Consider the following 13,247-nt stretch of genomic DNA (forward strand, 5'->3'; position numbering starts at 1 on the left):
CAAACACAATCTCGAATTGAGCACCATACAGATAATGCCGCAATGTTTTTAAGGCCGACACTATTGCATAGAGTTCGCGTTCGTAAGTAGAATAATTCTGCTGAGCTGCATCAAGATTCTTACTTTCAAATGCAATCGGCCGTCCGTCTTGTGACAGGACTACTCCAATAGCACGATCACTAGCATCCGTTTCCAAAACGAATGGTTTCAAAGGATCTACAATAGCTAGTATAGGAGCTGTAGCTAATGCATTCTTGAGTGTATCAAAACTGTGTTGTTGAGCGGATCTCCACTGAAAAGCTTTTCCTTTGCCTTTAAGTTAATCCGTCACATAGGAACAACAATTTGAGCATAGTTTTTAACGAACCTTCGGTAAAAACCTGTAAATCCTAAAAATATCTATAATTCTTCCAGATTTTTAGGAGGAGGCCATTTCCTGATCGTGTCCACTTTGGATTGATCCATGTATAAGCCATTAGCTGACATAACATGCCCAAAATAATGAATTTCATCCTTTAGAAAATCAAATTTAGATTCCTTGGCATATAACTTGTTTGTACGTAACAACTCAAACACCTGTCTGAGATGTTGTAAGTGCTCTTCTTCAGAAGCACTATAGACTAGGATGTCATCGAGGAAAAATATGGCTTCAAGACACTATCCATAAGTGTCATGAATGTTGCAGGCGCATTGGCTAACCCAAAGGGCATCACCAAAAACTCGTAGTGTCCAAACCGTGTTCGGAGGCAGTCTTAGGTATTTCGGCAAGCCGAATACGGACTTGATGATATCCTGACCGCAAGTCAATTTTTGTAAAAATGCGAGCATGAGTTAGCTTATCAAATAACTCATCTACTCTTGGCAATGGGTATTTATTCTTAACCGTAACCGCATTTAAGCCCCGGTAGTCTACGCACATGCGCATACTACCGTCCTTTTTCTTCACTAAAAGGATAGGCAAAGCCCATGGTGAAGAACTGGGTTGGATAAACCCTCTGCTAAGGTAGTCAGCCAGCTGATGTTCCACCTCAGCAGCCTCTGAGTAACTCATACGATAAGGTGGTTTACTAACAGGATTACAGTCTGCAGCCACGTCAATGCTATGTTGCACTGATCGTGTCGGTGGTAATCCTGGTGGTAAATCATTAGGAAATACATCTTGGAATTCCTTTAATAATTGTTGTAATTGACTAACAATGTTTGCTTATTTAGAATTAGCAATTGGTGGAATAGAGGAGGGAGAAGCATGCGGCGTTGAGGAATGTTCAATTGACTCAATGCTAGAAAGAAAATGAGATAGTGAGTAACACAAAAAAACCTGATCTATTTCATTATCAGAAATGAGATGCATAAGCTCGGCGGTACAAATTAGTGGTGATGAAGGTATATCCTTTTCTCCTAACAACAGCACATGTGCGCCATGGGATTCAAACATCAAGCTATTGTGCTCATAGCTACACTTCAATGATTGTCCTAGGCTATGCAACCATTCCCTACCAACATAACCTCTCTTTCTTGGCTTTATCAAAATCCTCAAGAGAAAGAGGACCTCTGGACCCCTTGGGTTTTTTAGATGCATCTGAATTAGCAACTAGAAATTTTCTTTTATTGTGCCCATAATGCGTGCGTGTATTACCGTGTATACTAGCAGGCACGTTACTGTTATGTTATTTCTTTTCATCAGGGTCATCGTGAATATGTGCTTTCACTATGGCTTCCTCAAGTGTTTTAGGGTCTTGGGTCTTGACATACTTCTTAAGCTCAGGTGTGAGACCTCGTATGAACCCTCGTACTTGTTGAAAGGTATCCAAGCCTTCCAACTTAAGGATAATGTCCCGATAGTGAGAGATATTCAAGAAGTGATGGGTATTGGCGCATGGAACATGTGTCCCAAGCCGTCCAATTCCGATCAGCCTCATTAGTATGAAAAAATCCTTGGTAAACATTGCTTCAAAAGTTGCCCACCTCTGTGGTATGATGTTCTTCTCCTTGAGAGACATCCACCATTTGTAGGCCTTGCCTTCTAGAGTTAAGCTCATCTGCAGAGCTCTAATGGCATCCCGAGTACGCCTTAAGGCGTGAATTCCATCCCATTTGCTGAGAAAGATGTTCACTGCATCCTTATTGTGGTCTCAATCTTCGCCCTTAAAGACTAGTGGTTTAAAGTTCTTTAACAAGTCATCCACCTCTTTGGCAGTGAGAGTATGCAACGTATCATAAATTGGGCCTTGCCCTTGTGTGCCAACGTGCTCATGCATGTGGGTGTCAGCAGGACTCTTAGGCTGCTGATGCATTAATTGAATTACTAATGTGGAAAGTTTAGTAACATTTTCATTTAAAGCTTTAAAATTTTCATCCATGATGGTCATACGTGTCTGAAGTGCATGAAATTCTTGAATATCGAGCAACTCATAAGTATCCTCTCCTGCCATAGCGTCACGGTTACTCTCCTTGAGAGGATCCGCTATGGGCCATCATTGGTAGGATCAGGAGTACTTTGCTCAAAATCGAATGTCATATTGATATCCGAATCCATGGCTACACAGTGCAGTGAAAGAAGTATACCTGATATTGGAAGCACTCGCAAAATAGGGTAGCCGTGCTAACTCTGTCTAAATCGATGGTAGTCCGCCGTATATGGAACTCCGCAAGCTCTTTATAGTTGAATCAACTATGCTTGACGATGCCGCCAAAAATTTGTACTGCTTGAAACGTTGTTGATGCCTGAATCCTCTCGAAGGAAGAAATTGCAATAGATATTCTTTCGAAACTTCAACTCCATCAAATTTTAACTTCGATCAACTTCTGCAATTTCTGTCATTTGGATAGTTTACCTAGAATTTGATGGCCCCTGGCGTATGCTTGTGTCAGATTCGGGCCTTGCCAACACCTTCGAATACCTTGGCTTGGGTATGGGGTATGTGCCCGGGTGGGCACGCCCCCTAACTTAAGGTTTTTTTTGGATGAATTGCCCAAGGCCAAAGCCTTTGGGAGCCTTATATGTGAAAATAAGCGCCTGCAGTCGGCTATGACAACCTCGGTAGTGCCGCAAGGGTGAGGGAGAGAGAGGACTCCCCACGCGTTGCATTTTGGGCGTCGCCCCAGTAACGTGAAATGCTCCCCAAGGCAGCGCGCATTCGCCGGGCCAAGCCACACAACGTTTGCTGGAGGTCGAGGTCGCCTCCCTCCCGGCACAAGCGGCGCTTCTCACACAGTGGGACCTTGTCGTCCCCCTTAGCAGGAGGCTCTTCACGCCCTCAAAGAGAGGAGCATGCAAAAAGCTCCACGCCCTCTTGCCCAAAATAGACCATGCTCTGATACCAATGTAAGACAGGGGTGACTAGAGCCTGAGAGTCCTCCACCCAACCACCCTTATGTAGGCATGCCCTTGGCCCTTTGCCCCTAGATGGACTCCCCATTCCACACCGCCTAGCCCAGCCCTGCTTTATCTAGTCTGGCCTTGCCGGTGTCCTGACACTAACCCCAAGGTCTTTAAGTTCCATTAGCTAGCCTTACTCTTTTACAGACCATCTCTCATTTGGACTCCTTTAACCTTGGTCACGTGTTGAGATAGATCCATGAGCCCATGTCTATACTCTAACCCTTGTTCTCGTTTATTCTCCCACATTAAATGTTTAGTTTAATATGAGAAAATCATATGGGTTGGTTAGATATTAGATTTGATGACATTGCATCCACCTTTATTGGACAAGGCCTTCTACCATAAGGACCAACACATATGCCCCACAATCAATACTTCATTGACACCAAATACAAAATTTTGCCCTGACAATGTAAGATTGACTTCTTCCAGCCTTGAAAAAATCTTCTCACAATCTTCAATATGATCTGCCTTGAATCCACATATCTATGTTTGTCCTTTTCTTCACGTCCTTTGATAGGTGCAACATTAAGAAATGGGATTGTATGAGGTCACACAAACCTTATTCATCATGTTGATCATATGTGCAATTGAATTAGTTGGATCCTTGAGGTAAGGTACACATCCTTATTACCCACATTCCTGATAGTAAACTTGTTTACAAGCTACATATCTTCTATGGAACACAAAGCTCTGTTCTTATTGGACAAAGGGAACCATTTGTTTGAATAAAAGGCTAAAAAATACCCATGCTAATCTTCTAATTGAGTAGCTCCATTAGCTTTTGTGACCAAAATTGGCTGAAAATTCCAAGGTACATGATGAATAGTAAAGATCACCATAGATGTAACAATACTAGGATCAACACATCCTATATATCTCATGCAATTGAAAAGCAAAAGCCTTATCATGTTTTGAAATATTTTCACATCTTCACTTCTTGTGTTGAAAACTCCTCACAACCAACATTTAGTTCTTTTAGGGATTCCATTGTGAGCTTGTGTCTAGCTCTCTTTGGATCCTAGAGATTTGGCTACAAAGAAGCTTGTCTCTGCGATTTGATGGTAAAAGTAAGGACATTGGTCTTAATTTCTTTGCCACAATTTTAGATTTCGTCTCTACTCGCACTTCTGGTCCATCATTGACATTGAGATCCTCCTCATTTTCAAAACCCTCAATCACTTCATGCATTTCCATAGTGTGCACTTCCACAACTTGGCTACCATCTTGCATATTAGAACTGATTATAGCCTCAAGCTCATGTCAACATAAGAAACTTGGAATGCATGCACTATCCTCATTAAAACCCATTTTCCTCATCTCTTTCTGTACATTATATACACGTTGATGTTCACTTCTTTTCAAATCTTCAAGCTTCATGAAACAGTGATTTACATGCATTTCTTTGTAGTGTGTGTCTCACATGCTATTTGGGAGGTGCTAGTGGTGAAGGATAGCCACTATTTGGGAGGTGCTAGTGTACACCCCACACTAAACATCTAATTCAGGATTTAAATGTAAAGCATTTGGTGGAGCTATGCTTGTGAGCGTGAAAGGTTGCACGATCCTTTGCAGTCGTTAATTAGCTTTCCTTGACAATGGTGAGCACTTCTTGCATAGCTTGCAGAAAATCTGCTATGCACGTTGTAGCTTAACCTCTTTGAGAAAATTAGTAGCAATACAATGGGAATGAGGGTCTCAAAAAAAGCGTGCACATTTGGAATCACTGTCCTAGACATTGAATATACGCACTCTAGAAAACATCACTTGTAACACAGGGAAGTTTTGGACAAATTCTCACAATAATTCTCACATTGTGACTTACCTCAACATCATGAGCTTCTGTGAGGGAGGCACCGCATACCTAGCTAGGTACAATTGGGGGCAGGGGACGGACCGGTTGGGGGCAGGGGACCGCCGGCCCGTCCCCTGCCCCCAATCGTACCTAGCTAGGTATGCGATGCCTCACTCGAGTAGAAGCTCATCATGTTATGCATTGTATGAAAAACACTGAAAAAGACTATGTTTTCCAACATGAGAAAATTTCTAAATCTTCTTGTGATATATCAAGGGCTGAGGGTATACTGCATATACACAGTGTTACAAATAGCAAAACCTGCAACTTGGACTTGGATCAGCATTAACTGGGTGCCTGAAGATGGTAAGGCATTGGAGAATCTAATTACTTGTTTCAAAACGTTGTGAGTTGGATGTTCTAAGAGCTGACTCTTTGTTTGTTTCTTTTTTATTATTGGCATACAAATACACATTGTCATGTACAATATGTACGAGTGCCCTGCTCCCCTCTCCCCGGCGCCGCCCGGGCCTTGGCTTCATAGTTTTGTGTGTTTAAATGTATATAAAGGCACATTGATACAAATGTTCAAGAAGAGCAATCAACTATTGCCTTTCTATAGAGATAGCTGTGTGCAACCCACTTGGTGAAGTGGATGGTTTCATCTCTAGAGATGCCATTTTGGAGCCTCTGCCCACATCGACAAAAGACCGCCAAAACCAATGAGCACGCCATACATGAATCATGTCATCAATGGGGACGCCCTTTGTCTCGGGCAAGAAGAAGAAGGTGAAGGTGCCCATTACAAAGAGCCATCCAGCAAAGAAGAGGAAGATGCCAAACTTGAATGCACATAGCATTGAAAGGAATGTTTGTGCAATGATAAACTTGAAGAGCATGTTGGTAAACACTGTCACACTTTGTGCCGCAGAACGAATGTCTTGGGGAAAGATCTCACTGGGAATGAGCCATGCAAAGGGCCCCCATGAGCCCTTGTACACACCCACAAATAAGCAAACCAATGCTAACTCAAAACCACTGGCCACTTTTGATAGCTTTGTGACGCTACCTCTGATCTCCACGCCGAAGATTATCCCGATCGCGACCTACAAATCAAAGCACAGATTGAGTTGGTTCTATATATGCTTCAACACCTACACACAATTTCATGCCTTGTGTTGCAGACCTTCATGTGTTGGGTGTATGCTAGCATCCTAGACCTGACCTAAGCTATGAGGTCAACTGCATGAACTCGTTCCATCAATTGGAACGAGTATTCCAAAGTGCTTTTAGATCTTCTAGGTCATGACTCATGCCATGTGCTAAATAAACGTCCTTCATAATTGAATGATGATCAAAATAATAAAACTCTGAAAAGGGAGGCATTACCATGCATGAAAACATGACCACAGATGCTGCCAATAGGATGGTCCTCCGACCAGCTCTGTCGACAATAAATACCGAGATGACTGTCCCCACAACTGCCACCGAGCCAGTGACGACTGTGGAGTAGAGGGAAGCTTGATCCCCTAAGCCGGCCGCCTTGAAAAGGAAGGGCCCATAGAACAGAATGGCATCATTTCCAGAGAACTGTTGGAAGAACGGCAACGCGAATGCCATTGTCACCTGCGGTGCATTTCGTGTGCGGAAGAGGTTCCGAAAGGACCTGCTGGCTTCCAATTTCTCAGCTATTTCAGTTGCCTTCACCAAATCCTCATACTCTGGTATGATGTTGGGATGTCCCCTTAACTTTTCTAGCACTCTCTTGGCCTGGTCGTGCCTGTTTTTGCGGATGAGAAAGGTCGGTGTGTCCACCAGTATGAGACCAGCTAATGTGATGGTAATGGCCGGCACTCCTGCCATTCCGAGCGAAAATCTCCAGCCCCATGGGTGTATATGTGATGCCAAGTAATTCACTAGATTCCCCCCAAATATACCTAGTGCGATGTTGATGGAGAAGAGCATATTCAATCCACCTCTGTAGTTTGATGGCGCAATCTCGGACAAGTAGAGAGGAATAGCCTGCTCAAATGCATGAAAATCACTTAATTTCATCACCATAGCTCATGAAAAAATAATCTACAAGATGCCTCAGACTCGACTCGGACATATCTTGCTTCACATACAGGACAGACATCCTTTTGTCTTTTTCTTAAGGCGGAATAATTACATATAACACATAAACATACATGGAACCTTGTATTTACCTGGTTGGCAAATCCGAGGCCGCATCCAAGGAGTACCCGTCCAAGAATGAGCATAGCCAAGTTCTCGGCCGCAACTCCGAGTATTGTGCCAACACTAAACATTATGCCAGCCATTAGCATGGTGGTCCTATGCCCCCGCTTGCGTGTGAGCGAGCCTGCTATGAAGGTGGCAAGGAGAGCTGCCAAGTACAGAGAGGAGGTATAGAGCTGAAACACCTGGTTATCATATTTGCAGTAGTTGTCCTGCTTTGCATCTTGCTTGTTTCTATATACACTGGGGTAGAACTTGATAAGAAACTCCTCCATAATAGACACACCTCCTGTTTTTATCCAAGAGAAGATAATGATCAAACTTTTGCATTGAAAAAATTTAAAGGTCCAAGCAACATTAATTGGATTCAACATGTGCAAAAGAGATTGAGAATGGGAACAAGACAGTGTTCGGGAAAGGTTTGCCTCAGCGTAGCCTTGAGTCCGTGGACCGTCGAAAATCAAGATTAGCTGGTTGCAAACCATGGCAATTAAGGGAAGAAAAACCAGTAAAATATACAAGAACATAATTCACCAAATCCTTCAAACTGGAAAAAATCCACTAGTATTTCTGGTTTGCATATTTATGAGGAGGAAACCTAGCTGTTCAGGAAAAAGGATCTCTAATTTTCGCTCGGCCAAGGAATCAGGCAATGAGCCCAATGAGTCAAACAAGGGGTAATTTTCTGTTTATTCAATGTGTGTTTTGAGGGTGTAAGAATCATAGATGATGATTTTTTTCCTTCTTCATCCTTATTCGCTAGCTACAAAAGGGTTTTCCAAAGAAATATTTATGTCTGCTTCCTTAATGAGCTTCTCTTTCCCAATTTTGGGTATTGGTGGTGAACTTCACAAGAAAATTGCAAGAAAAAAAAGCAGCATGGTAGGTATTATGCCCAAGGTATAAATCAAGGCTATGGCATTATATTCAACAGCCAAAATCGGGGCCAATTAGCGGGTGAAAGCACTAATTAAGATTGATTCATGACAGACATTAATTAACCAGAGAGAAGAGAGGGCATGATGTGCCCTATGGCTGTGAAAACTAATTTGCCTACAGAGCACAAGCCTTTTAATTGGGCAACAAGGTATGTATTATATCCTCGTTTGTATCGTATAAGAGCACCAAGGAAAGACTGACAAGGAAAATGCTATTGAGTAATTGTTCAGAAGGAATTTCATGTTTAATTAAGCTTGCAAAACATTCTGCACAATGAGAGAGTGGCAGGGATATAAGTACCTGCGACAACGAGATCGTAGCCATACATGAGGCCGCCGCTGCCGGCGAGGAGGCAGGTGAGGAAGACATAGGGGGTGATCGTTGGAGGCTGCCGGCCGGGAGTGGGGGAGCTGATGCCGGAGCCATCAATGTAGCCAGCGGCCATGCCCATATTGGTGATGATAATGAGCAACAGACCGAGAGAGAGAGAGAGAGAGAGAGAGAGAGAGTCGAATTTGCAAGCTGCCCTTCACTTCATGAGAAGGTAGAACAGACGTGGGTACCTCTAGATTATATAACACAGATATTAGTTACTCAAGTACACACACACACACACACACACACCCTCTCATGAATCTGACAGATAGAGTGATCTCGCAGGCGAGGAGACTTTGAGACCACACCAACACGTACTCCCCTGGACGGTCTCGCCCAAAAAGTTTTCAACTCTCAGGAAAGCGGGTCGTGTCTGCTTTTGTGGGGCTTACTATTGACTCTCGTTTGGTTTGGGTGAACAGCCCAACTTCAATCACCACTCATCGACATTGACAAAAAGCAGTTACCCACGCCTTTTATTAAGAAACCATACAACATCCCTCCACATCAGCCACGTAGGACAGTGGTGTCTAGGTGTGAAACGTTCCATGGGTAGACTTAGGGTGGGTTCAAACTGAGGTGGCGGCAATCCATCCTCGCCTTGGAGCTTCCACCCTCACAGTTCACACAAGAACGAAGTAGGGAATTGCGTAGGATGTGAATCAGCGAATCAAGTCTGTTGCTACTACTATGCCATTGGATTTTTTATGGTGATTCCTACTCATGTCGAGCAAGGGAACTATGGTAGTGTTGTCTAGAACCTTGCATGCCGCGTTAGCTAACCCTCCAGTCTACTTCTCTTCACGTTGTTGGGAAACAAGCAAACTGAAACACCTCTATAGCGATGTCACCCAAAAGCATTGAAAGAGAACTACAAGAACACCAAAAGCCTTGGAAAATCCCTTTGAAACTCCACAAGTACAACAAAAGTAGTCCCCTTGGGAATTTACTAACCGTCGCCCACCCAAGAGACTATGTCACATAGAAGCAAAACCCTGTCAAAGCACGGATTTACAACACACTCCGACCAATGTATATGAAGACAAGAGCCTCTCCTTTCACCATTTAACATCACAAACCCACAACTTCAACATCAATTCCACAATTCATAGATACATGCCCTCCGAATCTGTCTACACATAATTTGCCACTAGGCTGCCATAGCCATAACCCTGAAGAGAACTAGTCGTAACCTGAAGAGCACAACTCCAATTGGGGCACTTTAAAGCTTGAGATAAAGCTTGAAAAATGACTGGCAAGAAAGCTGAAGATGACCAAAATTGATTCCATACGCCGCCATGAGCAAAATTGACGCGAACAGAAAGTTGTCCCAGCACGACTACACGTAGAGAAGGCTAGTCGGGGCAAAAAACTGCATCCAAAAGCATCAAGAAGCCACAACGAGCTAAAACCTGCAAATTTCTGATGTTTGGCTGAACTTTTTTAAGTTTGTACATGAGTTTTAGTTATATACAAGGCTCACTTCAAAAAACTCACTCACGGGCACTTACAGCAGCCTGACAGCTCACTAGACTAGTGACTTGCAGTGCATGTACATGTGCTTGCTAAAGCAAGCTAAAAACCTCCCAAAACCAAAGCCCACACACCCTTTTGACATCGGGCATCATGTCCATATGTACAAATTTACAAAAAACGGGGTGTCAGAAATGCGCCCAACATAGTTTGCCAACCTCCCCAGTCTGCTAGAGCATTCATGCTCAACAGTAGCAGAAGCATATTGTCCACCCGGATCAAAGGGCCATACAACATAAGCAAAAATTGCATGAAGAAACACCAACCATATCAATTGCGTCACTCCCAATATCAAAGCATAAACCATATGTAGAATCCAAATCCTGTTTAGGCATAAAGTACTCTCAATAAATACAACAGAGAAACACCCTTTCATCATTATGGCATGCAAAGAATCCTTTAACATCTCATCCAAAAAGTCTTCAACTTTTATCTCAGCCATTTTTATATCCTCATGCATATCCATTTCATTCTCCCCACTCTTCAGTAAGCCTCTATCCAATTCAACCATATCATGCTTGATAGGTAAGCCATCTTCCATATATGCCTTAGGCTCCTTAACAAGAGGATCAAACAAGGTAGCATCAACCATATTCACGTGAGGCATAACAAGAGAGCCTCCATCATTTTCCATATCTTCTAAAACCTCAATATTCTCTTCATCAATTAAGGCAGGATCATCCACACCATCATTCATGCCATGAAGCTTCTCATTGATAGGGTCCTCATCAACAACACAAGTAGTATACTTAGTTGCTTCATCACCCTTTTGCATACAATCACCCAAAGTAGATACTCGAGAGCCCTCATCATACACATCACCCTCTTTGTCATTTTTATCTTCCTTGACCTCCATCCTGTGATCCTCGACTACCTCATCTACAAGAGAAGAACTCACAGCAATAACATTCGTACCAGAAGCATACTCATCCTCATTGTAACCTATTTGAGAACATTAGCCATGTGACTTGGACATTCAAAATGATCATCTTCTTGCATTTGAGACTCTTTCATGACCATGGTAGCTTTCTTGTCTACATCCACCTTACTAGAATCATCATTTTTGACATGAAGGTTGACATCAAATCTCTTAAACAACAAAGATGGCATACATTGAGCATTCTTCTTGATCTCATTATGCATATAAAATTCTTCTTTCACATGCTCAATAGAATGAGAAACATGGAAGTCTTCATTGCATATGTTGTCCATATTTATGTCTAAAACATAAGATACATTTGGCTTCACATCTTCTTGCAATCCAAGCTGCCTCACTCTCTCTAGCTTCCATTCCTTATGCTTTACAACCTTTACTGCGTCATCAAATGTAAGTGGCCTTTTAAGCTCAACCTTTAACTTCAAATCAGCTCTCAAACTTTGCATAAACATACACTTTTTAAGCATAAGAGAAGGAGCATCACTTCCCAAAGAAACACACCATCTCTTCCACAAGGCATTCAACTCCTTGACAAAGGCATCTACACTTTGACCATCACATTGTACAAGTCCTTCAATGGAGTGCCATACATCCGTTGGGTCCTCTACCTTCTTGAACTTCTCAAGAAAAGCCTTCTTTAATGCATCATAAGTCATCACCAATGGAGGTTGAGATGATTTCCACCAAGACTCATACTCATCATACCATATCCTTGCATCTTCTTTCAAGCAAAAGAACAAAATCTTGAGCATAATCATTGGATCTTCCTTATTTGCCATCAAACAAGGAAACTCCATCTTTTCAATGAATGCATTAGCATCCTCACCTACATGACCATAGAACCTTGGAAACTCTGTCACCATAGCCATCAAAGCTATCAATTGAAGGTCACTTGAAGAAGATCCTCGGTGGTGGGCACCAAAACACTGTTGGGAAACAAGCAAACTGAAACACCTCTATAGCCATGTCACCCAAAAGCATTGAAAGAGAACTACAAGAACACCAAAAGCCTTGGAAAATTCCTTTGAAACACCACAAGTACAACAAAAGTAGTCCCCTTGAGAATTTACTAACCGTCGTCCACCCAAGAGACTATGTCACATAGGAGCAAAACACTGTCAAAGCACGGATTTACAGCACACGCCGACCAATGCATATGAAGACAAGAGCCTCTCCTTTCACCATTTAACATCACAAACACACAACTTCAACATCAATCCCACAATTCATGGATACATGCCCTCCGAATCTGTCTACACAGAATTTGCCACTAGGCTGCCATAGCCATAACCTTGCAGAGAACTAGTCGTAACCTGAAGAGCACAAATCCAATTGGGGCACTTTAAAGCTTGAGATAAATCTTGAAAAATGACTGGCGAGAAATCTGAAGATGACCAAAATTGATTCCATACGCCACCACGAGAAAAATTGACGCGAACAGAAAGCTGTCCCAGCACGACTACACGTAGAGAAGGCTAGTCGGGGCAAAAAACTGCATCCAAAAGCATCAAGAAGCCATAACGAGCTAAAACCTGCAAATTTCTGATGTCTGGCTAAACTTTTTTAAGTTTGTACATGAGTTTTAGTTATATACAAGGCTCACTTCAAAAAACTCACTCACGGGCACTTACATTTGCCCGACGGCTCTCACTAGACTAGTGACTTGCAGTGCATGTACATGTGCTTGCTAAAGCAAGCTAAAAACCTCCCAAAACCAAAACCCACACACCCTTTTGACATCGGTCATCATGTCCGTATGTACAAAGTTACAAAAAATAGGGTGTCAGAAATGCGCCCAACAACGTTTCCCACATGTAATCTTTACTTTCCCTTTCATTATTTCCCACACATCCTTATGGTCACTCAAAACTATTTGTTTCTTCATGGATGGTTTAGACGGCCCTTTGGATACCTCTTTCCTCTTCAAAGCTAGTGCTGTAACTCTACGATCTTTAGGTTAAAAAGTTTGCAAGTAGGCAAACTGCCATACATACCATGCCTTAAAGAGATGTTGGGTTTTAGCTTTGTTAGTCTGTGCTACCACACTA

General features: G+C 42.6%; 1 protein-coding gene across 1 annotated transcript; it reads right to left on the bottom strand.

The window, feature by feature from the left end:
• Positions 1-5,407: 5,407 nt before the first annotated feature.
• On the bottom strand, positions 5,408-8,947 carry LOC147459551 (sugar transport protein MST4-like). Its single transcript, XM_086510802.1, has 4 exons — positions 8,655-8,947; positions 7,385-7,704; positions 6,567-7,199; positions 5,408-6,283 (listed from the first exon to the last, which is right to left on the bottom strand). The coding sequence occupies exons 1-4, from the start codon at positions 8,803-8,805 to the stop codon at positions 5,783-5,785; spliced, it is 1,605 nt and encodes a 534-aa protein (XP_086366928.1). The 5' UTR covers positions 8,806-8,947; the 3' UTR covers positions 5,408-5,782.
• Positions 8,948-13,247: the final 4,300 nt, after the last annotated feature.

The sequence above is a fragment of the Adiantum capillus-veneris genome, chromosome 4, assembly GCF_014529385.1.
Source record: "Adiantum capillus-veneris isolate H3 chromosome 4, ASM1452938v2, whole genome shotgun sequence".
In the NCBI taxonomy this organism is placed as follows: domain Eukaryota; kingdom Viridiplantae; phylum Streptophyta; class Polypodiopsida; order Polypodiales; family Pteridaceae; genus Adiantum; species Adiantum capillus-veneris.

Bases quoted from the DNA above. Each gene is read 5' to 3' on its own strand.
- LOC147459551 (XM_086510802.1), bottom strand. From the start codon at position 8,805: ATGGGCATGGCCGCTGGCTACATTGATGGCTCCGGCATCAGCTCCCCC. The intron at 7,200-7,384 runs GTAAATACAAGG...GCATTTGAGCAG, and splicing joins GCCTCGGATTTGCCAACCAG to GCTATTCCTCTCTACTTGTC. The intron at 6,284-6,566 runs GTAATGCCTCCC...TTTGATTTGTAG, and splicing joins TGGTCATGTTTTCATGCATG to GTCGCGATCGGGATAATCTT.